Here is a 26,108-nt window from a genome sequence, read left to right on the forward strand (position 1 = left end):
CCACGACTACACTTCTCTGTGTTTCAGTTCACCAGCTCTTGTTGGGAGCGTTGCCCTCTTCTTCAGGCCAACATAATAATTCCCTCCTGCTGCTTCCGTCTAATGCTTGTCATCTCAGATGGCTCCATCTGCTGGTGAGAAGAGGAAGTAAAGACACGGTGCACCGAGGTTGACAGGGAGAGAGCATTGCTCTATTTCAGTTGAGGACTAACCACAAGTCCTTTAGTCACTGGACATTTTCATGCACAAAAATCAGGAAATAAGTGAAAACACCTGTGTAGATGAATCAAGGGAGTGGAAGGCCTTAACGAGGCAACTCTGATTATCCTCATTAGTCTGTTTTGTTGGCCCAAAAATGACGCTAGTGTACATGAATGGATGAATAAATAAATAATTAACTGGCAAACAAATCCAAATGAAATTCATTCTGAAAATGGAAAATACTATTCCTGTTTTCATTTATTTCTTCATTTCTGTGTCTGTATGCTGATGAGGTAGCTGGTCCGAACAAACTCCGGGGGTGTGGAGTTGGACAGAAGTGATTTGACCACTCCTCTGTCCCCCACTCCCAGGCTCTGTGTGAGACTAAAGAGGCTTGAGGAGACACCAGCAACACACCCTGCAAATAATCACGGCTGAGGTGCATTGTGGGTAATGCAGGTGACAAAAAGAGAGGGCTGTGGAGTTAAAAAAACAAAACAACAACAGTTTCTAATGCCCCCAAATGTGATCGTTCCACTGTGGTTGCCACTCTGTTTCTTTATAACGCTCATGAAGCTCAGAAAAACAATAGTTCAGTTGGATTAGTCTCCAGCACTCAGCAGCTCAGTGGTCTGGACACACTGCAGTATGCATCCTGGCACTACACACACACACCTTTGTATTGTGCGTTGTTGTCGTTTCAACAATCACAGTCTCAACAGCAGAGGTTGTAGCTACTAAGGCATAAGGTACTCTGAGCTAACATTAGTTTAGGGGTGCTACTGTGCTTACTTGTTGGTTAATACACAATAATAGGTGCAGCTGATGGAAATGCCATTAGATTTGCAGGCACTAAAGTCATATCTTGACTTGATTTTAATGATTAGAAAAAAAAAACATAATGGTGTTGATGTGATTGTTTGAGGTCATTTAGGAAGGAGAGCTAATCACCACACCAATCACTGACGTCTCTTTCCCTCTGAGCCAGTAGATGGCAGCAGTCTGTATCGAGATGAAGGCAGGAATCTCTTTCCACACACACACACACACACACACACACACACACACACACACACACACACACACACACACACACACACACACACACACACACACACACACACACACACACACACACACACACACACACACACACACACATTTGAGCACTACCTAACCTTCTTTCCCATGATGTCACGGGAAAGAACCATGGGAATATCTGTCACATCCACTTAGTTCCTGCTGCATCCAATCTCTCTCTCTCTCTCTCTCTCTCTCTCTCTCTCTCTCTCTCTCTGTGTGTGCTGTTGGAACAATTGGCTGCATGGTGGTCTTGGCTGTCAGGGTGTGACATTTTACTGAATCTGACAGAATGTAAATATTCTGATGAATTTCCCACTCTCCTCTTCACACACTTAAACATAACCAGGAGTGAAGATGTTGTTTCTGCCTCTCACTGCAGAACATTCCCTCTCTGTATATTGTGTTATCAGTGAGTCTTCCCTGCATGTCGACTGTTTGCAGTGCTGCTGAGTGGTGTTCCTTTTTTTCTGTCTTCTCCATTTGTCTCTTTTTAAAGTGACCTCTTCTTCCTCAGGTAAAGACAGAGACAGATGGAGAGGGAGGGAAAGAGGAGGGGGAGGTTTTAAAACACCCAGCAGAACATCGTCCAACCCCATCACTCCCTCTCTATCACCTCCTCCTCCTCCTCCTCCTCCTCCTCCACGGCCTGTTCGCTCACGGCGCAAGTCCAAGTCACCCTCATCCCGCTCCAACCACACCACCACAAAACGTTTTCTGGATTTGGATAAAATCGGAACCAGCTCTGACGCAGAAGACACCAGGCAAACCCGCAGAGGGTCCAGAGACCTGCGGGGGGCCCAGGGCACAGAGCTGGACAGGAAGTGGGAAGGCGTGGCCATGGAACTGCGTTACCGTGGCGGCAGGATGAGGTCGACGGTGTACCAGACTTCAGACTTGCCGTCTATGGTCAAAGCCAAGAGACAGTTGGAGCAGAGTGAGGGCAAAGGTCACGCAGACCGCAGCAATTTGAAGGCGACGTTTGTCTGAGGAGCAGGGCGTTGAGCTGACTCACAGAGGGTCCGGCCTGACGACGTGCTTTTCTGCTGCTCTCTCTCTGTGCAGCAGCTGAAACACTGTGGAGGTTTTAAAGCCGAGGTAAATGGCTCTGTGTTGACAACAGTGCAGCTGCTCCCAGACTCCCCACTGAGGACTGCTATTTGAAGACTGCAGGCTGAGATTAATCAGATGCTGTGTCCCAATTTCACACTACAAGTTCATTCTTAGTACAATTACCTACTACCTCACTCTACTGCACTTACTTCACACTTCTAATCATCTATGTTTCAGTTTCAGACATACTTTTTACTCTACCTACTCTAGACTGTATCTGACATTTGTTTCCTGGTGATGCATTTTTAAATAAAAACTAAAATAAAGCACTGTTTTCTACAGAGTGGCTCAACCAACTGCAGTGCAATACCTCAATTTACAAATTAATGATCATATAATAGGAATACAGTATTGACCTGACCTAGGGATAATGAGTATGGAGAGTATATTGTGCTGATTATCATTTTTATTTAGTAAATAAACTTATGTTGGAATAAATAGTAGTTCTGCTTCCGTTGCTTAGGTACATGGTCTGAGTAGCTCCTCCTCCCACTACTGTGTTACAAAGCATGACTTTTGATTGATGTACAAAATGCAGGTGATCACAAAGGATTTGGAAAAACTGCTCATGTGTAACTTGTGGTTGGTGAGTGAGACACCTCAGAGAACACAACAAACAAACCTAAACAAACATATTATCAAGTCCATGTCTATCCATTTAATGAACAGTGGTTTTCCAAGACAAAAGCTTGTAGCAGCTCATGTATTCCATCATAAAGTATTTTTGAATTCTTGTCCTCTAAAAACAGTATTCACAACAGTTTGCATGAACCAGCATCACAGGTGTCATACCTGTCAGTGTCATCCTACACTACTTACAGTAGGCTAATCATGCAGGACATCATGTGATGCAAATCTGGTTCTCTACATAAACACACATCTGTGACACACCCTTACACTACAGATAATTAGTATTTCACTTCCATGAAGTTGAGTCAAATGATGAAAGAGATAAGATAAGATAAGATAAGATAAGATAATCATTTATTGGCCCCACAGTGGGGAAATATACAGGGTTGCAGCAGTAGACAACAGCAAAGAAATGCATAGGACAGATCATAAATAGCAGATTAAAAAGAAAGCAGTATTTGTAATGGAGTATAATTAAGATTTATTACCCCCAAAATAATAAATAAGAAGAAATATAAATATAAAACAACATAAAACTAATCTGTTTTGGGACAATGGTGATGCAAGAACTGTTTTTAACAACATTAAGCTTTGTTGTTTTTTCCCTGGCGCTAAATCTAATCATCTGGTTAATGAAATTCACCTGCACTTCCATGAATAGCCGGTCCTTGCCTCTGGATTTGTGGAGGCTGTGGAAGTAAATACCAGCCCCACTGCACTGAAACCACAGGTCAAGGAAACCATCAGGAGGATTTAGTCTGTATTTCACTGGACCCTGTTGCTGTGAGACCACAATGCACCAGCACCAGTGTAAACCCCTACATCCCTCCTCTGCCCTCAGGGTTTGTAGGCCTGTTCAATGGACAAGTAGCCTACATAAACATTAATAGAAATAAAATAGTTTATTTGATAGCAATCATGTAGCCTATTATCATTAATGTTATTGTTGTGGATCTGAGGTTAATTTGCTCATTTGGCATCTGAACCTGGGATTACTGCTCAGACAGCGTTTCCAGATTAACTGGCTTTCCACAGACAGCACCGAGGCTCCGCTGATTAAGCATTAAGGCAACCTGAATCCCTGTCTAACACCCGGCCGAGTGCCAGACTCACCAGTTAAGTGAAAGGTGCGCGAGTTATGCGCTTTTAATCGAATTAGCTCCATTGTAAACAATAAGCACTTGACACGGGATGACAACTGTACTAACTCGCTCCGCAGGGGGGGAGGAGGAGGACGGAGCCTCTGCCCGCTCCGGTGGTCTGATGGCCGGGGAGAGAGAGAGCAGTCTGCCGGCGGGGCCTGCGCTGTGAAGGCTATTTTGAAAAGTGACCCCTCTCTCTCTCTCTTTCGTTGCGGGCTGGGGGAGGCGACACACACACACACACACACACACACACACACACACACACACACACACACACACACACACACACACACACACACACACACACACACACACACACACACACACACACACACACAGCTGCTCGGAACCATGACAGAAGATGACGGATACAGTTGTCGCGGAGGGACAAGTCAAGTTCAGAGATGGAAAAAAGGTCAGTTCCAACTATTTTCTTCACATTTCTGGCCATGTAAACGTGTCCACGCTGCCCGGCACGAGCGCAGGGATCCACGCGGTGACTTATTGACTCTTTGCTTCACTCCTCCACAGTGGAAGACTCGGTGGGTCGTGATTCGGAAGCCCTCTCCGGTCGCAGGTAGGCTATGTGCGCCGTGGCTTCTATTTTTATGTCCTGCTCTTTATATTCGCTGTCCGGGGTTTTTAACGCATTTTCCAGAGACCAGCACCGTTCAGCATTAATCCCATCCAATTTTCTGCTGTTTAACTAATCACAATTTGTCAATTAGACTGCTGGCCGCGCGCCAATGCCTTGGCCGCGCGCCACATTTACGCAATACATCAGCTGATCGTTGGTTTCATATAAATGACCAAAATCACCTTAACGTTGCGCAGCCAAAACCCGAGTCCTGCCAGGATCCTTCAAATTAAGAGTCCGGATATCAACTCCTGAGGGGGTTTAAGTGCCGTTTGGATTTGAAGTTAATTATTTGAAAGCCTGAAAGACATAGACATAAAATGTGACACTGCCAGAGTCACAACAGAGGTTCCTCTTTGCAAGTTGGGCAGAATATCAAAGCTGCATGTGTTAAAGTCTCACTGGAGTTTCACTAAAGATGAAATCACAATACAACCATACATTATGTATATGGAACTGTAATGCCTTTGTAGAAACTGGCAAGAGTGGTGGGAATAATGTAGGCTTACTCTCTCTCTCTCTCTGGCTGTGTGTGTGTGTGTGTGTGTGTGTGTGTGTGTGTGTGTGTGTGTGTGTGTGTGTGTGTGTGTGTGTGTGTGGAGTATATTTGTGGCTTCACTTTCATCATCAGCTGTGCTAGTGGATCAGTTCATTGTTTTAGGATGTGTTATGACAGCTGTGCCATAAACACAGGCTGGCACACAGAAGGATTACAGAAAACAAAGTGACACTGATGTTGTTTCACATTCTGCTATTAATCATAAAATGGAGTTTTAAGCCTGTCAGTTTTTTTTTAATATATAAAGTTCCCCGCTCTGTGCCTGTGTGTCCTGTTGTCTCTCTCAGACTGTCTGTCTCTGCTGGTGTATAAGGAGAGGAAGAAGGGGAAGGAGAGGAGCAGCGGCCACAAGGAGAGGCTCAATGTGACACTGGAGGTGCGTTCAGCTGCTGCATGGGTGGCAGGTTTTTTTTCGTTTATAGCTCTGTGGTTGTGTTGCATCATATACTGTACTACACCTCAGGCTTTCTGCTGCTGTCATGAGACTGATGGCCCCAGCACCTGGGCTTGACCAGATGATGTAAATACCGTATGGACAATGAACTCAGCTGGGTCATATTGGGATGAGTGGCAAGTTGCCACAGTATAAATTAGGTTTTTGAAACCAGCACTTTCATTGATTTCAAATTGTTTTTTATGGAGTTTTCAAAAAAAAAAAAAAAAAAACAGTAGTGAGAAAAACAAAACAATTGAAACTGACAAAGAGCCAAAAGACGCAATTGCATAAATGCCATACATGGATACAATCTCCTGTGTGCGTCGGATATACATGCTTCATAGACACTAGTTTTCTGCTTCAATTTGTTACATTTTCAATAGTCAACCCATGTACAGATAGATGCAAAACAAACAAACACAAAGTTACTTACATACTGAAGGCTAAACAGCACATATTTGAATGTACAGTATATGGAGGCCCTTCATTGAATATGACAAGGACTTAGACTTATAATAGACAATCGAATCAATTATAATTGCTGTGGATATAGCAGTTTCCAAGATTGTGATTATTAATATCTTTTATTTTTATTATTTTTTAATTTTATTGTCCTTATTTCTTTTCTGTTTTTTTTCAGACACCCATAGTTTTACATTGTATCATTCGATAGGACATTAATTGGCATACACAGTATCATCTGTTTAAATAACATGAGAAGCATGTTGTTATATGCTTGTATGGCATGAATGCCAAAGACTATTTCTTTTTGCTATGCTGCTTTAAACTCAAAGATATTGTGGAGGAAAAAAAAAAGTCAAAACCAGCACTTTCAGTGATGTGATGGTTCTGCACATGAATCCTATACTGGCAGAGGATTAAAGGGCTCATAAAGTGAAAATTATCAACAAGGATAAATTATTAGTAAGTATCAACTGATCTAATGTCCATAAAGTGCATCAGACCAAAGACACCAGTCGCAGGACCTGCTGAAACATCCACGAGTCCAGCTGTCATTGGACAGACAGCTCACTCTGTGATATTTGAGATACTGTTGTGTTTCATTTTCAGTTTGCCACTTCCGGTGGCTGCAAAAGTATTCACACCTGATATCGGAATTTAATTTGCTGAAATCCATGTGACCTCAATCAGTAGAGAAGGAGCTCTTTTGAGTCAGTTTTTTTAATGAATTTTTCCCCTGCACCCTCAGGGCATCTGTGGTGTAGAGCCAGGTCCAGGGTATGATGGCGTATCCTACACCCTCACCATACTCTGCCTCGCGCACATGCTGGTCCTTGGCTTCAACAGCCGAGAGGCTCTGCTGGCCTGGGATGCCCGTGTCCGCTACAGCCTGGGAGAAGGTCAGTGGTTTGATCCTATGTGTGGATGTGGCAAAGCCCAGCAGCTGCTCAAGGATGTGATCTATAAAGGGGTAATAATCTGAAGGGGAGAGCTGGTTGATGAAGCTGCAGCTGGATATGACACATCAAAAATTAGCTTTTGAAATTGGAATTTTAATTTAAGTGAATTTAATTCAATCAGTTCTTTGCAGTGTCAACAGAAATGTGTTGGTGGGGAACCATGTCATTGGTTGAATCAGATTGAATATTTGAAATATTGTCTAATCAAGTCTTTTCATCAAATATGACTTGATCTTCAACAGAAGCTTCAGCAACACCGGTCCCCTTATTTAGGCTGGTCTGTAATTAGAGCTTTTCAATTCCAACCCGGCCTTATCAAGTTTGTTTACACCACTGAGCAGTTGTAAGTGTGAATAGGAAACAGACTGTGATTGGACTCTTAGTATCATACAGTACAGTTCATTGGTTCTGAATTAAAGTGAAAGCAGAGGATGAGTCTGAGGGACACGGATCACAGCAGCTGCTGCAGGCCAGTTTGACTGACTGACTGTGAGTCAGCAAATCAGCGCCCTGCTCCTTGTTGTTGTTATTATAGTATAAAATATGATTACTTGGCCTGCTATGTGCATTCAAACCATAATTTTGTCAGTTCTTCATTGGCTGACAGTTAAATACCGAACAAGATCACCACATAAATGACCCTGCCCTCTGATTGGCTGGATTTGGGTGAGGATGTGCAGCAGTGAAGCTCAGCCCACAATCACTGGTAAAGGTTGAGGAGAAGCCAGTGGAGGTCATATGCTGGTGAGGATCAGAGGAATGACAGGGGGAATTACACACACGGATACAATCTGTCTTTCATCTCTCTGCTGTCTCGACTTCACACACTTCTTTTCAGTGAAAAGTGGTTCTCTGAGGCAAAGGGGAGAGAGGGGTGGGTAAGACCCACGTGTGCCAGCAGAAACTCAATCCCACTTTATATTGTTGAATTGTGGAGTCGCTCCTACAATTAGAAGCTATGAGGCTCTCTTACGTCCTGTGCCTAATTTACATTGATTTACCAACACAAGACCCAAAATGTCACGGGGAAGACTTATTTATGTCTCTTTTTAAACAGCATTTTCAAATAGATTTTAAAATTCTAGTATTTATTTATTTATGATTACATTCATGTATTTTTTAGATGATGCACTCATTGCTGCTTTAATGAAACCCATTTTTAGTTTGAATTATCTAGCCTATCATATTCTTATAGATTAATTTATGATTGCACATTTTCTGGTGTGCAATCAGTTATAAATTAATTAAGTGCTCTTTTACCTACTGTTTCAGTTAAGAATTGTATTGTTAAAAATGTGGCTATTACTCTTCAGTTAGAGGTTTGCAGCAGTTAAAAACTGAAACTTGTAAAATAACTTTTTACCTGTTCTGATTTCTTTTATCAGTCTTATTGATAAATGCCCTTTCAGCCTTCATGAATTTTAATAACATATTTAAATAAGCCCTGACTGATTTCTAACTGCACTTCACACCCGGGCTGTGAGTTACTGTGGGCAGACCCAGTACTGTCAGAACTCATATTTCAAAACAAGTAATTCTTCCTCTTGCTCTCAAAGTGTCACCTGCAGGACAGTTTGGTGGCTCCATCCCTTAATCACAGTATCCACAAATATTCCATCCCTTTGTCACTGTGTGAATCTCTCACAGTTTTATCTCAGCCCAGAAATAATGAGCTACACTTAGTTATGAAGTTTTCTATGGAGAGCTGATGTTGGAGAACATTTAATAACAATAGCTTTGTTCTTTTTGGTCCATTCCACTCCACACGGAATACCTACAGTATATTCAGTTATATTTATTTTATATGTAAAAAGCCACCCACTGTTAAGTATTGAACCACAAGTTTTATAGTTACGGTTTCTGAAGCAGAAAATTGTTTTAAATGATTGCTCTATCACTGTTAGCTAAATGAGAATCAGTCATTCAGACAGTTCTTTCCTCTTGCTGATCACTGCAGCTTTATTTACCAAACAAAAGTCTTCATTCCTCTGGTTTGGCTACAGCACTGCTGCATGGCCTCTTCACCCCAAATGTAAAAAACAGTTTCATGCCAATTACAGATAGCATATTCTGCATTTTCTCTTAACGTTTTTCAAAGCACCCATTTCCTGCCTGCAAGAGTTGGTTTTCTCATTATTCTATGACTTGAATTTCTTACTATATTTTTTCATATTTTCTCCCTGCACTTCATGATAATCACATCATGTCATGCATCTTAACTATAATGTCACTACATCTTACATCTTACATACTGTGTAGACACTGACTTACACCATATATGACACTGTACAGTGTGTGTGACTGTGAGAGAGTGAGGCAGACCTGGCACTGAGTAACGACCATCTGCACAAACTGAGTGATGACAAAGTGCAGCCAGCAGAGCTTAAAGAACTGCTTAATCATCATTATCACAGCCATCATTTACATTCTGCAGCCATGTGTGTGTGTGTGTGTGTTGCACCTCATCTGTTGTGTGATGAATGTGTTTTATGATAAATTAATCTTCAATTTTCTTGAAGCCATTCTGGTGAAGTATATGAAACTATCTATCTATCTATCTATCTATCTATCTATCTATCTATCTATCTATCTATCTATCTATCTATCTATCTATCTATCTATCTATCTATCTATCTATCTATCTATCTATCTATCTATCTATCTATCTATCTATCTATCTATCTATCTATCTATCTATCTATCTATCTATCTATCCTATTCTCATCTGTCTGTCTCTATGTGCTTCAGTTCATAGGTTCAGTGTCAATGTGGAACCGGGCACCAAGCTGGAAAGTGGCCCCGCGTCTCTCCACCTGTGCAACAACCTGTTGGTCCTCACTAGAGGTCTCCCCCCTGTCGTCATTGGCCACTGGAAGTTGTCGGCGTTGCGTCGATATGGTGCTGTGCCAAATGGCTTCGTGTTTGAGGGGGGGACTCGCTGTGGATACTGTAAGTAACTGATGGACTTTTTGCCCTGTGAAGTTACACAAACAGCCTGCGGCCATAAACAACATCGATTTAGCATTACCAGTCGAAAAGCGGCTATAGTTGATGAGCTACGCTCACATTCCTGACTGTGTTGTGTTGTTGTTTTGCGCTTGAAAATGATGCAAGATCAGAGAAACCGGGGACTTCAGTGATGTGAGTCCTTCAGAATAAAAGCACCACTTTAAATGTTCTCAGTGTTCAACAAACAGGAAGAAATCTGTCACGGCTAACACTGTTGCTCTCTTCACATGTGTAAATACTGTTGTGTGCATTTTGCAAGTAAAGATTACTGATGTCTGACAGAGGAATATACTGGTTTCAGAGTGGGGAAAAATATTTTCTCACTTGGTCAATGTCCAGATATTAGATGCCCGTTTTCCCATATAAATTGGAGTCAGAGCTGAAGTTTAAGTGTAGGTGTAGGTTCAGTGTAGTGAGCAGCAGGTCTAGTTGTTGTTGTTCTGTCTTTGATCATATCATATGATTTTCGAGAATCATGGTTCAAGATGTGATCTGATGAAATGCTGCAGGTGACTAAATGGAGACTGTTTCCTGCCACATGATTAGGCTACAAGTTGTATATAAATGCTGTGTATTTATGAAGTGATTTTAAAGCCATTAAGGACAGGACATTGGTAAAAGAAAAACATTAAAGGAATAGTTCAACATATTGGCAAATTGGCCCATTGCCATAATGGGCCAGTTTGTTACCTTTAATTGTCGGTGCAAGCTGTTTTTAGAACGGCGGAGCAGAGCCGCGAGCTACTCAGAGCTACGCTACGGAGGCCGATGGGATTTCTTGGTTTCCCCCATCAAACTCATCAAATACACAATCCAACAACTCCAAAAAAAAACTGGTGTCCTTGTAAGCGTCTTTGGGTTATTGAAAAGCGCTATATAAATTAAATGAATTATTATTATTATTATTAAGTTGTGACCTGCACATTCACCACACTATGAGATAATAACAGAACGTTACGAGACAGAGTTGTTTTCGAGGTAAATTCATGCAAAAAAAAAATTCCCTTTAATTTAATTTTTGTCATGGACATATGTGAGACCGATAACATTGTCCATGCTGCACAGTCACTGTAGCTCATATGAAAATCAGTGATGTATTGCAGGTGTTTATAGAGTAACTCTATCCGTGATAGAAATGACTTTCTATGTATGAACCAACCACACTGTACAGTACGCCTGCCTACCAAATAATGCTGTGTGTGTGTGTGTGTGTGTGTGTGTGTGTGTGTGTGTGTGTGTGTGTGTGTGTGTGTGTGTGTGTGTGTGTGTGTGTGTGTCTGGCTGCCAGGGTTGAGGTATCCTCTGAATGTCCAGCTGATGTGGACATGAATGTGAGGAATGAGAGGAGTGAGTGTTTTAGGGTGGGGAGGTGTGTGTGACACAGAGACACAGGGTAACACTTTACAATGGGTCCCTTAATTAACGTTAGTTAGTACATTATTAAGCACGAACTTATGTGTTAATTAATGCTGAGTAATGCATACATAATGATAACTCATTACATTATTCAACTTTTAAATTTATTAACTAACTTTGAGTAGTAAACATTAATTAACTGCTTCCTAATAGGCTACATTAATTCATGTGTTTCCTAATCCTAAGTACAGTAATACATAATAATGATTGTATATATCTGTAAACAGTTCATTAACGCTTTATAATGTACTAACTAACGTTAATTAAGGGACCCTTATTGTAAAGTGTTAAACAGAGACATAGAGACATTGGCAGCAAAAAAAATGTTGAATGGGACACTGTTGTAATTTACATTATGTCGGATTTAATGACTAACGTGCAAACAGCTGCTGTTTTCATGATTGTATGTATGTGAAAGGCCAATACGCTTTTTGTCAGTTCTGCTACATAGTGCAAACTCTATTCACAGAGGTTTTTTGTTTTGAAGTTGGTGTTTTTGAGTTGCCATATGCAATTATGGTACATTTACCTCCGTGTGTGTGTGTGTGTGTGTGTGCAAACAGACTCATGGCCCCTACAGGAATAACCATGAGGTCCAGAGGCTCTGATTTCAGGCTTCTCATGAGCCACATCTATAAATACCTGCCTTCCCTGACATGCTCACACACCAATCATAAAATTGCTGTTGCCTGTACAGCCAATCACAGACTTCTCCCTCACCTCATCTGCATATTATTACCCAGCAGTCACAGGGGCAGCAGAGAGAGGCCATCTTGGCATGGCTGCAGAAACAGAGTGTGATGTGAGAGTCCAATCGGCAAGTGACATTCCTGGCATGAGTGTGAGGTAAAACAGGGTGTTAGTTTACATTTTACTTGTTTATTTGTATTTGGTGACACATCACAGTGTTGTCTGGTTTCACTCAGGGCAGATTTTCTATTTGGCATTTACAAACCAATTTCTCTACTTAAAGTCACATTTCATCCATTACACCAAAAAGTACACTCCCAGTCACACACACTCTCTCTGATTTTATTTTTTCTTTATCACAAACACAATGCACCCTGTTTTCTCAATCACCAGCCGTCTGTCCCACTGTTTACAGAAACTGTCAGAGAAAACCAACAACCAAAACATTTCCAGAGTCAAAATTATTCAGGCTTTTACCTCTCCACAGTTTGACTGCTTCTCGTCATGCCAGTCTATTTAAAATGTGACTTTTCTCACAGACCCGGCAGGAAGGCTCCTGTATTATGCATCTGGACTCGCTGTCCCACCTAACTAAACTCAACAGGCTTGTTATTCATGTCATTAGATCCTCTGGTGCTTTTCCAGCCATCACCAGTCCACACGCCTGTTGTGCCCAGAGAGGTGCTGCTGATTCATTCCTGTTGTGGTCAGTGCCTACCTGTGTTAAATAATGCAGTACAACTTTTCTATTAACCACCTGCAGATAAATCAGCTAAACTGCACACAAAGCTAATAGATGCTAATTTATACAATACTTTAAATCCTGATTATATTAAGGGGCTGCAACAAGGAGCAGATGTCCAAAACCTAGAGATATTTGGATTACTGTGACAATGAACCTATGAAATGATTAATCAATTATAAAACATGTTTCTGATTGTTTTTTTTATTTCTTTAATTTCATTTAAAATCATCTAATCAGTTCAACTCAATCATATATTTTTCGATATGTGATCACAAATCTGCATGTCTCCTAATGAAGCTGCTGCTGGCGTCTTGAAGCTGAGAGGGCCGAGATGATTAATGCAAAAAGATGAGAATACATAGAAACCCACATACTGATGTGCTTCTACATGACAAACCCCTGCAAAGACACATTCTTTAATTACACTCATGTTTTACATACTTGAAAAGAAGGAAAGTGGCAGAGCATGTGTACAACGGACGGCCCGGCCATGACCACCGTTAAAGCTGAGATGTGTAAATGCACGGTGCAGAATAATTACAGAAGAAGTGCTTTGAACCAATGTTTTATAAAGTAACTCTTTTACCCTCTCAGCTCCATAATTTCCCTCGAGGCCTTTTTGCAGGAGCAGATCGGTAAGTGGGCCTCTCGGTCATCTAATGCTGCTGTATAAAAATATTTTACCCTTGACTGCCGCAGTGCTGTCTGCTGCAGCTGCGCCTCAGACGATACAGTTTCTAGCTGCAGAGTTGAGGATGTTCACCACAGTGACACAACAAGCCTTTTAACCGCCATGGACACACACACTCACACACATTCCCTAACAGACAACCAGTTGGTCCTCTGGGACGGTGGTGGGTCGTCCTGCTGTGCAGACCCTTCTACCAGGCAGTGATCAGTTGAGCTGGAGGATACATGGATGTGTGTTGGAGCGGGTGCTGTTGGTTGTAGCGTCACACACACACACACACACACACACACACACACACACACACACACACACACACACACACACACACACACACACACACACACACACACACACACACACACACACACACACACACACACACACACACACACACTTCACAGCAGTGAATCAGTATAAAGTCATATCAGTGCTCCGTGAGATCTGATAATGAGGTCACCATGTTCTGTAATGGATGATGTTTGGAGCAGAGCCTGTGTCTTAGCTGGACAGATATTTATTTTCTTGCTTATCATCCTCACGTGTTCATGGCAACCCTGCAGCAACGCACACACACACACACACACATCTCAGGGTGTACATGCAGACACAGTAATAGATGATCCTCTGTGGGGTTTGGATGGCTGTCAGAGCTTGTGATCTAGATAAAAACAATTTTAAGCTGACAGACTATGTCAGCGATCTTTCCATATCCCACAGTGGACATAAAGACATACACAGTCACACATTTCATGTCGTAGTGCAATAGTATGCCACTGCACGTGTGGGGTTGTTTGTTCTTTGTGTTTTCTGTGACACTACCACACATTATGTCGTGCAGCGTTTTATTGGTCCTGATCCCTGAGTCTCTACAAGTGTAAAGTAAAAGACAAACTCAGCAACTTTGGTGTGACATTTAGGTGTGAATAACACACAGAGGTTAAAGTGTCTCTGACTCTCCACCTGTTGTCAGACACACAGCATTGAATCGTCTTGGTTACGGGGTGTAACATCTTGAAGATCAAGATCCAGCTGCCTTCGATCTATTACAGATTGCCTGTGTGAACCAGTTGGATGAATGTCAGTCCCCAACTGTCGGACGTTTTGTTTTCGCGGTGTAATCCGACAGAAAAGCTGCTTCTTCTCCATACACTGCAAAAACTCAAAATCTTTCCAAGAATATTTGTCTTTTTTCTTGTCAAAATGTCTAATTTCTAGTCAAAACTAATGGCTTTCCACTTAAAATAATAATCATCACCTACAAATTAACTTGTTTTTTGTTTTTTTTTTAGATCATTTTCACTTGTTTCAAACATATTTTCACATGAAATAAGTAGGAAAATCTGCCAAGTTTTTTGTGCTTGTAATAAGGAAGAAAAACTTGCTCCACTATCAGATTTTTCCACTATTTCAAGTGAAAACATGTTTGAAATAAGTAAAAAGTGTCTAAAAACAAGTTACTTTTTCTTATTTTTAAGTATAATGAGATTTGTTTTGACTAGAAATATAATAATATATATACAGTATATATATAATCTAAATATAATTCTTGGTAAGATTTGTTTTTGCGGTGTATTTAATTAATACAATTCATCGCTACTTTGACAGTACAATAAGAAAATAGGATCTGTCTCCTTTAAGACACGCAGCTGAACCCTCCATATCTGTGAGGAATAAATGAGGTCCAGTTCCACCAGGCCCCTTGGTGTTCATAACAAATCAAAAATAAATGCAGGTATGACTGCCAAAAAATGCCTTCTGAGAAAATTACAGAAAATTGAGAAATGCAGCTTATTTCATCCCAACAGATCCTCGCATTATTTTTATAATGCTGGAATGATGACATTGCCCCATAAAGGCTAAAAATGTTCCAAAATTGAAGGAAAAAGCCTCTCAAGGCCTCTGGTAATGTTTTTTCTTCACACCAGATAAAAAGGAAAGAGCAGAACGAGCTGCAGTTCTCATTTCACTTCTCTGTGTACAAATGTTTCTACGTTCAATCTGTTAGAAGCAAATTGAACATAAGCATCTCTGTGCAAAGTGTAGGATACATTAGGGAGTTATACAGTCAATGTAATGAACCAATGGTCATTTGGAGGCTGAAGTGAGAGGCTGCTTACCATCAGTGTAGTGATGTAAATGGTGAGGATAAAATATAAGACCCCATTACACTCTCTGGTGTGAAATCCATAGAAATATCCACACAGCTAAATGTGAAGAAAATGGGAAATAAGCAGATCATTCAGGCCACAGTCGAGTAATCACCTCAGGCTATGAGATGTGCATTCATAGAAAATCATCTTTATTGAAGTGCTACTGTGAAAGACAACACTTTGTAAAGCATCTCTATTATTTTATCCAATCCCTGGAAATGTGTGACTGAGCTGAGTTCAGAGACTGGAAACCACTGTTACTCTGTCCATGTCTTTGTCTCCGTCTCAAAAGTCTCTTAAGTCTTTTCGGTTCAGGCCAGTCGTCTTCTTTCAGTCATGTTTTATACCGTTGGTGTAAAATATTCACTGTATGAACTCCTGGTTTTCAGCTAATGGCGATTATTATCTGTTATTTTCATACTTTGCTCAATGTGAAACTGACTGGGCTGATGAGTCAATAAGTAGTCCAAGCTTTTCCACCGACTCAAAAAAATACTATAAAATATATGAAGGCTAATGGGGCTAATAGGCCTCAATTAGATTTAATGTGCAGTGATGAATCAGGCCATAAAAAGAACAGTTTTTCAGCTTGGGGAGCTAAATAATGCTCCACTTTAAATGTAGTTGATGGACACTTAATAAAATAGAGTAGACTAAGTAAAATGTTAAGTTTAGTAGTGCAATGTTGTGCGAACAAAGATGATTTTTTTTTGTTTTGAACTGAGTAAGGGCTGTCGTTGCAGTATCTCCACTATCTTTTGATGTTTCTTTCTTTCTTTTTTTGTTAGCTTGTCTCATGTTTTTGCAGACTCCCACCTTTGTGTAGGCTTGATAGGAGAGAGGCGGATGAATTGATAGACCTTTTATGTAACCTTTAGAAGAAAAGGTTGTGGCTGGCTCAAAGAACAGCCGTGGCTCTACAGCAGCCTTCTCAACCTCGCCCAATATTGTTTGGCCTTCCTCAAAATGTAGTTTTTACTCAATATTACACATTTTATTTTGCCACGCGACTTACCATTTTTTAAATTTTGCTACTTTATATCTGATGACATTTGCTGTTTGCTTCTTCCCCATCTTTTCTCCCAGGGGCTGGTGTTTTCTTCTTGTCCTGTTCAGAAGGAGAGCAGATCAGTTATCTGTTCGACTGCATCGTCAGGGGCATCAACCCCAGCAGGGCCCCACATGGCCTGCGACCTTCCCTGCCAGGTGAACACACTCACAAAACTTCAAACAGAATCATGAGTGCACGAAAGAATCAAAGTGCAATGTATTCAGAAATTGTGGTATTCTACCTGGGATGTATCCACCGTAGTATTTGCGAAGGACATCCATTGTTGTGATCTGAAGTGATCAGCCGTGTTGGTATGCGGCTCTGTGACTTCCAAGAGAAAGGTTTACTGCCTGTTTAGTGTGCATGTTTAGCATTTGTGCCGGTGTCATGCTAACGGAAACAGCACATGCTTAAAACCCTGAGGGTCACCACGTGGATTTAGGGGTCACGCCTTTGTGTGTGACTTGTGTGCCGTTGTAACACACTGCTAATTTCACAGGCATTTCTGAGACCATGAATGTGGAGACAGACGGGTTCATGACAGTCAGAAAGAGTTGAACACGACACATGCAGAGGATGTGACAACTCTATGATACCTTTGAGGAGACATGGAGATAAACACTCTCTGCTGGGGGAATGTGCTCATACTGTGCACACTCACATGCCTCAGGGTCTGTTTTTGGGTTTTGACATATGCACTTAAGTGAAACTGCTAAACATAAAGGTGGATGCCAACATGGAGGGAAACCTACACCTTCCTCCAGCTTGTATATGTTTTAATACTTCAACAGCTGACTATAGGAGAGAGACGTTTCAGCATCACTTACTGCCAGTGTTGAGTTACACCTCACACTTTCTCATAGTCTGTTATCTCTTGAATATAACAGCATCTGACTATTTTGACCTGCGCCTAGTTTTCCCCTCCATTAGATTTTGACTTTCCTGTCAAGTCAAATGTCTATAACATTATTTATTTATTGCTTCTCAGGGAGTTCTCTGGTGCAGAGGGACTCCAGAAACTCATCTCAAATGCCTGTCTTCTTAAACACACTGTGTGGGCTCGCTGCGTGTATCTAAACAGCGAGTGTGTAGTTGTGCAGTAGAACTCAAGCCCTTAACCTCAAGGTGACCTGTGGAGTTTTCCAAAGTCACATTAACTTTCACACTCGTGCACCTTGTGTAGATTGTAGAAAAGTGCTAAATGCTCTGGCAACATTGACTTATTTGAACCTTTTTTGGTAACACTTTACTTGACACCTATCTCTATAACACATTATACATACTTATAATGAGTTATAATGCAGTTATAGCACTTTATAACTATAGTTATAAACACTCATAAATGATCATAATGCTTTATAACAATAATCATAACACACTATAAAGCATTTTATCATGACTTATATGGTCATGTATTATAATAGGTAATAACTGTTAGTAACTCGCTGACATTGCCCACATCGATAATGCATTATAAATATAGTTATAATATGATATAATTGGCTTATAAAGGTGTATAACTATCATTATAAACACTTTTGAGTGTTTAAAACTACAGTGCTATACTGTAACTGCATTAGGGCTGACCCGATTATCATATTTTGATAATCGAAGCTTCCTGGACATAAAATTAATTTTAATCGAAGCTTCGACGGCTGGTCATGGACTTAAAGATCGATTTTCCATGGCAACGAACGAAGCTTCGAAGCTTCGATTTTTTTGGGTCAGTCCTAATTATTATTATTATAGAGATAGGTGTCAAGTAAAGTGTTACTTCCCTGACATGTTGCTGTATTTCATAGTACATTACAGCCATACCGTTGGCGGGAATGTATGTTGTGTCACCAGCATGCATCCTTGTACATCTGCAAACAAAATGGGCACCCAATCAGAAATAAAAAGCTCCACAGTGCCATTTCAGGTGGTCAAAAACTCCACAGGTGCACTGTGAGGTTTTCTCTTTTATGTTCTGTATATTTCACTGAAACACATTGTGTGTTTCCTTGATGTCCAACAAACATACTCAATACATTTCCTTCCATATAAAACATCTGAAATCCAATATTTTTCACATTTTGAAAAGTTGTTTTTCTGTTTTGTGCAAGTGCTCTTCTCCTCCATTGTGCTCTGTGCTGTTGCATGTAAAACCATTAAGAGGCATGTGTGTCTGTGCTTGCGTCCTTGTGCGAATGCACGAGACAAACACAACAGGTTTGGTAAGGTCAAAAAGTCAAAAAGTCCACAAGCGTACCTGAGCACTGAAGTTTTTCCTTTTTCCTGCTACATGTACAAAAAACATAATTGTGCTTTTTACTCCACCACACAGCTATAGGTTCTACTTTAAAGGGATAATTTAACATTTTGGCAAATTGGCCTATTGCCATAATCCCTATAGTCGTAAGCGTAGTTTATGCTTCTGCGTCGCGTCGACGGCGTAGCTACTGTACGGCGTAGACCCGACGCCGTCGTTGAGCATTCGAAGTTCTGCGTCGAGGGAACGCGTTGCTTCCGGTCACAGTAAACAATGGCAACTGAAAAACAAACGCTTTTATTCCAGATGTTGAAGCGCAGGCCGCAGGCAACGAAGAAGACGTTTGCAGAGGTGGTCCGTCCGACCAGTCGAGGCTGAACGGGTGAATTTACCACACTGACGTTCTGAGCGGACCAATCACAGTCCTTGCGGTTTGCGTCGTAGTCAGGATTTTTTGGAGGTGCGCGTCAGGCTACGGCGTAGGGTCTGCGTAGGGGTCGCAGAAGCATAAACCAGGCTTTAGGAGTAGGTTTGTTACCTTTAATTGTCAGTGCAAGCTGAACGGCGGAGCAGAGCCGCGAGCTGCTCAAAACTACACTACGGAGGCTCATGGGATTTCTTGGTTTCTCTCGTCAAACTCATCAAATACACAATCCAACAACTCCAAAATGCTCTCGTTGACAAGTTGTGACCTGCACATTCACCACACATGAGATAATAACGGAACGTTACGAGACAGAGTTGTTTTCGAGGCAAATGCAGAGACTGCTTGCCGAAAAACTCCCCCTGACGGGAGCGTACAGCAGCGTTTTTGCATGAACTTACCTAAAAAACAACTCTGTCTCGTAACGTTCCGTTTATTATCTCATAGTGTGGTGAATGTGCAGGTCACAACTTGTCCACCAGAGCGTTTTGGAGTTGTTGGATTGTGTATTTGATGAGTTTGATGAGGGAAACTCCATTAGCCTCTGTAGTGTAGCTCTGAGCAGCTCGCAGCTCTGCTCCGCCGTTATAAAAATAGTTTGCACCAACAATTAAAGGTAACCAACCTACTGCTAAGACTATAGGGATTATGGCAATATGGGCCAATTTGCCAAAATGTTTAACTATCCCTTTAATGGCATTAGTATTTACTATCAACCTATAGCGATCTTGTATAAAAATGCTTTGTATTTGTTCATACAATGCAATGGTTGAATATATGTTAAAATATAACAAAAACAACATACCAATGTATGGTTTATGTCTTGTATGTTGCAGCATTAATATGTAAAGGGGCCATTGTGCTGAATTAGACAGAGAACAACATGGCCAAACAGTTGTGTGGGTGAGGAGAGTTGGTGGGGAAAAAAAAGCAGCATATGGGTTAAAAAATGATCAGAGTTGATTCCACTGTGAGCCAACTCATGTCAGCCCGCTCTGGGGCCCACTGTAACCCCGCGACATTCTGTGCTGTGAAGCACCTATAATTAGTGCAGACTAGCAACGTTAGCAAATGTTACCTGACACTTCACATAGCGTAGTGAAGAAACTTGGCATCTGCACATTAGCATTAGCTGCTGCAGTCCAGAGGCAGTGATCCAAGGGTTAGGTTGTTGACACCTATACACACAAACACCCTGACCCACTGCAGTGTGTGCACACCGGCAAATGCAAACCGTCAGACCTCCTACACTCAACCGCCTCTACAGCATGTATATATAGCAGGCATTAAGTGTGTAATTGGCAGGATTTTGCAGTAAATTGATGTTTCAACAGATAGTGCAGGCGCCTATAACCTCCTTTGGGAGATGTTAAATTTACAAGCTGCTCTGCCAGTTGGAAACACATATGTCAGACAGATGATGCATATAGTAGCACTGTTAAATCTTCTGCTTTGATGTTTGAACACAGACACAGTTTCCTGGCTTGGTTTTGTGAGATGTGTATTTCTAAATTACATTGTAGTATACCAAAGTATGTGTGCTTTTCACCATATCTGCAGGGGATTCATTCAAATTTTAAAGACCATTTCAGTTGATTGTAGTGCAATATTTTTTTATGCCGCGTCTTTCATCAGGGACATTTAGTTAATAACTTTAAAGTTTGTATGCGAGTGTATATTATTGATGATGGGATGGCCTGCTTTTCTTTGACTGCCTTCTACAGTAATCAATAGATCAGGGGTTAAGGCATCCCGTTCATGTGTGAGTGGGTAAATGTGGAAAGTATAGTGAAATGCTGAGAGGAGACTGGAAACGTGCTATTTAAGTGCAATCCAGTTCCCATAATTCCCCCATTTCAGAGATTTAATATTTTCCGATTTTATAAACAACTTCCACAGAATTCAACAGCTGTGTTAAACAGCCCCCAGGAAAAACAATGTATTATATCTCAAATGGGGATTTTGGTATTTGCTACTGCATGCTTAAACTTATTACATCTTCAGCATATGAATCATGTATTAAACACATGTCCAGGGGACAGTGTGGTGTGAAATGTTGATATTAAACAGTAACAGTATGTTAACCTTCAGAGCTTTTAGTATTAAACTCTGCCTACAGTGTAACAACTCAAGGAAGATCATTTCTACTGTTTGTGTAATGTCTCTGTACTGTGTGTCATGTGTGTACACAGCGGATCCCAGCGCTGACCCCGCGTCAGCAGAGGAACGAATCAGTCAAGAGGCGTCAGAGCTGGAGAAAAGGCTGAGCATGTTGTCTCACTGCAGCCTGGCGAGCAGCACAGGTAGATGATTCTGTACACCTCACCTCTGGGTACACATGACTGAGTATGTATGAGCAAGCAGCTCATGAGCACTCTGTAATGTATCTGAGCCAGGGAACGCTTTATCTCAGGGCCCCTCAGCACTTTGCTAGAAATCATGAATTTCTGACTCATCATTACGCTCATCTGTATGCTCGGGCTTGTGGACATTCTGTCCGCGTAAAGGCTTAATCACTGGTCTGTGTTTATGAAGACATTCAGGGCAAGTTTTTGTCACTTATTTTCAATTATGTGAATATATTATTCAGAGGTGTGAAACTCAGTGTAGTCAGAGGGTCATGATTCACTGTTAGCTGATTAACTCTAAAGCTCAGTGAGGGAAAGTAAAACTTCATTTCAGTCCTCACTTTATAGAAACACCTGTGGGCGACCTGAAATGAGAACAGTCGACATGGAGTTTTGTACCCAGAGCCAAATTAAAAACATGATTTATTCATAATAAATTAAACGTTCTGAAATGACAGTTGAACTTTCTGGTTGGTGTTAAAGGATGAATAAATTTAAAATGTTTGAAGCTCTGTTTCTTTCTTCTTTAGCCTCCACTTACAGCTGCAGCACGTCCGTTGCTGGGGACGACCGCAGCAGCATCTCCAGCTCTTCCTCCAGCCAATCGGACACGAGCTACGGAAGCAGACTTACGTTTAGGATGGAGCCACTAGCGAGGCCGCACCTCTCCAACGAGACGGCGTCCAGCTCCTCCACGCTGAAGGCCCTGACCAGCTCGGATGACCGGCTCTACGCTGCCGTGATGGGAGGCCCCGGGCCCCGACCCTCCTCCGCCCAGCCCCATCACCGCGGTCTCCACGACAGCGGGCGGCAGAGCTCCTTAGACAGCGGGATCGGGATAGCAGCAGGCAGCCAGTCGTCTTACTCCGGGAGCTGCTCCTCGTGTACGGGAAGTCTGGACACGGCCAGCCAGGGAGGAGGAGAAGAGTTTGGCTCTGTGGCTAGCCTGCCTGCTCCTCCTCCTTCTTCACCTCCCTCTGCTCTCCCCCCCTCCTCTCCTCCTCCTCCTCCTCCTCCTTCTTCACCTCCCTCTGCTCTCCCCCCCTCCTCTCCTCCTCCTCCTGCTTCTCCTTCTCCTTTTCCATCCACACCTACCCCAGAGTACACTTCTGCTGCCTCCTCTGGCTCGTGTGCCTCCAGGTCGAGCTCTAGTGCATCTCATCACGGGCACAGTGAGGAGTACCAGATGCCCAGCCTGCTCAGACTGTGGTACGACACCCCCAGAAGTCTCCTCCAGAGCCTGTCTTTTAGGAGAACATCGGCCCAGGGAGCTCCCCCCGAGCCGGGCCGAGTCAGCAGGAGCAGCGTGGACGGAGGGAGCAGCCCCACGCTGCCCCGGCCTCAGCGCCAGGCCATGATGCAGCGGGCGCATTCCTGGGGCAGTGAGAGGGCGCCCTCTGTGGACAGCGAGGGGAGGTCCACGCCTAGACCCCTGATGGTACCTGAAGGCCTGGTTTGTGAGGAAACACAGGTACCGGCACTACTCACACCATATCCACCTTTTTCCGAACGTCAAAAAAGTAAGCCAGGTTTGCTCTTCCGGTGGAGTTGAATGTTGATCAAGTTACTGAGACATTGAGATTTTTGTTGTGCTACAGCCAACACTGTTGTTAGCTTTTGTTTGAGATAAAGACATGACCATTGCACCCTTCTACTTAATGATAGAATATCACTGTAGCATGAACTTTTTATAGGGATATTCTTGTCAAATATCCCTAACTTTTTGTGAGTAGTGTATTTCCCTTGGCCTCTATTAAAAGGAGCAGAGAAAATCTTCTTCTAGTATTTATAATTCTGCAGTCTAATTGCCCTGAGGATACTTGGTTAATTACATTATATTACAGTAAAATCCAAGAAAATATAAACAGTGATTAATGAATATGTCATCGAAGCTCAACACTATAGAGAAATCTTCAAGTTCTCTAGGAGTTTTGTTTTCATACCAACATTTGCATTGAATAATGAAATGAAACAAAATGTTTGCAGATGATTATGCTAATCACTTATTCAAACTCTTGGGTTTGCTCCCACGGATGCTAATCTCTCTTTAATGCGTCTGTTGGAATCTATTAAGCCCACGGTCGTATTTTTTTCATTCTTGTACTAATAAAAAGGGGGATTTTATGTAACGATCCCTTGTGCTCATAACAAGGACGAACTCCTTGGTGGAGCTGTGGTTTGGTTATGAAGGATGAGAAAAAGAGCCGGAGCTGCTACAAGTGATATCGCTGATGTTACTGAGTTAGAGCCTGCTGTCACAGACGCTTTGCTGAATTAGAGTCAAGAAACCACAGTCAGACATTTACATTTACATTTGTCTGATGAGTGAGTCACAAATGAAGGACTTCAGTGAAATGTCAGCGCAGTCGGAATTTTAGTGTAACTGAGGACGACAAAAGCAAGGAGACTGTACAAGAAGTGTACCAAAAGTGCATTTAAGTGCAGGTTAGGCATGTAGGGGTTTAGGAAAGGGTTTGCTCTTGGAGGAGTGGGGCTCCAGCTCTGATAGGACAAGGTAGCAAAGCACAGACCAGAACAGCCTGGACTGAGCTTGACATTTTGGCAAATTGGCCCATTGCCACAATCCCTGAAGTTTTAGGAGTGGGTTCGTTACCTTTAATTGTCGGTGCAAGCTATTTTTAGAACGGCGGAGCAGAACCACGAGCTGCTCAGAGCTACGCTACGGCTAATGGGATTTCTTGGTTTCCCTCATCAAACTCATCAAATACACAATCCAACACTTCCAAAACGTTCTTGTAGATAAATTGTGACCTGCATATTCATCACACTATGAGATAATAACGGAACGTTACGAGACGGAGTTGTTTTTGAGGTAAATTCATGCAAAACCGCTGATGCACGATGAGTTCGATGAGAGTCTCCGTAGCGTAGCTCTGAGCAGCTCGCGGCTCTGCTCCGCCACTCTAAAAATAGCTTGCACCAGCAATTAAAGGTAACGAACCTACTCCTAAAACTATAGGGATTATGGCAATGGGTCAATTTGCCAAAATTTTGAACTATCCCTTTAAGTTTCTATGCAGTAAAGAACAAAGCAGCACGATGGAGAGACAGATGCACTGTTGTCGTCGGAGGAGAGCTGGTCATTAAACATGACACCCAGGTTCCTTTGACCTTTGTTGGGGTCAGAGATAAAGCAATGAAGACTGACTGACTGGGCTGACAGGGAGTTCAGTCTTAGAGGTTGAGCTGAAGGTGGCGTTCCTTTATACATGTGGACATATCAGAGAGATCCACTCACACCCACACCCACACTCACTCACAGACAGTGGGGTCATCTGGTGAGAAACGATAGCTAGCGAGGTGTGTCTGCATAGCAGTGACATGAGAGGACATGTGAGCAGATACTTGGGCCGAGGGAGGTGGTGTTTATGGCAAAGAGCAGAAGTCCCAGAACTGATCCTTGAGGAGGACTTTGTTAGTTTTACACCATTTGACTTTTATCAAGGAAAATGTTTGATTAAAAGAAATGATACTGAATAGAGCACTCAGGCAGCACTTCACATGCTCTTCACAGTAGTCACAAGGTCCACGTTCAAAGGAGGCAGAACATAGATAGAAACAGGGGATGGATGTACACTGAGCAGCTGAGAACTTTAGGTTAAGAAATTAACCCCCGTTCTCTGAAACATGAGTGAGGTATCTCACTATGGGACACGCCCCCTGCGCTTGTCCCCAGAAGCAATTTTCCACTACGCCAGTCCTGACTGGCAGAGAGACGTGACGTCACCTCCCTGGGAGGGTCTTCCTCCTCCCTATAAGACCGTGGCGTCACGTCGGTACTTCAGTCTGAGCAAAAAACACCTCTTCCTCGCTCCAGGCAAGGAGGGTGATCTGGTGAGATACCTCACTCATGTTTCAGAGAACGGGGGTTAATTTCTTAACCTAAAGTTCTCTTTCAACATTCGTTTCGGTATCTCACTATGGGATATAGAGACTCCCGTATTGCCTCAGACAAGCATATCTCGAGGACCAGATATTAACGTGACATAAATCACATAGACAGCCCTCCATCCGTCGCTGAACCCACTTGCAGCACAGTGTGAGCCATCGTGGGTACAGTAACATCCAATCTGTAAAATCTGGAGAAGGT

General features: G+C 42.2%; 1 protein-coding gene across 2 annotated transcripts in view; it reads left to right on the top strand.

Annotated features, from left to right (window-relative positions):
* Positions 1–4,483: 4,483 nt before the first annotated feature.
* The window catches only part of LOC310991023 (uncharacterized protein), a 35,941-nt gene continuing 14,316 nt past the window's right edge, over positions 4,484–26,108 (top strand). For both annotated transcript variants that reach the window (XM_083978592.1, XM_083978591.1), the window contains exons 1-8: positions 4,484–4,584; positions 4,701–4,746; positions 5,653–5,741; positions 7,012–7,162; positions 9,971–10,171; positions 17,010–17,129; positions 21,842–21,952; positions 22,528–23,468. In XM_083978592.1, coding sequence (XP_083834718.1) covers positions 4,531–4,584; positions 4,701–4,746; positions 5,653–5,741; positions 7,012–7,162; positions 9,971–10,171; positions 17,010–17,129; positions 21,842–21,952; positions 22,528–23,468 — 1,713 coding nt within the window. In that variant the 5' untranslated portion in view covers positions 4,484–4,530. The remainder of the gene's footprint in view (positions 4,585–4,700; positions 4,747–5,652; positions 5,742–7,011; positions 7,163–9,970; positions 10,172–17,009; positions 17,130–21,841; positions 21,953–22,527; positions 23,469–26,108) is intronic.

The sequence above is a fragment of the Trachurus trachurus genome (assembly GCF_905171665.1).
Source record: "Trachurus trachurus genome assembly, chromosome: 1".
NCBI lineage: Eukaryota > Metazoa > Chordata > Actinopteri > Carangiformes > Carangidae > Trachurus > Trachurus trachurus.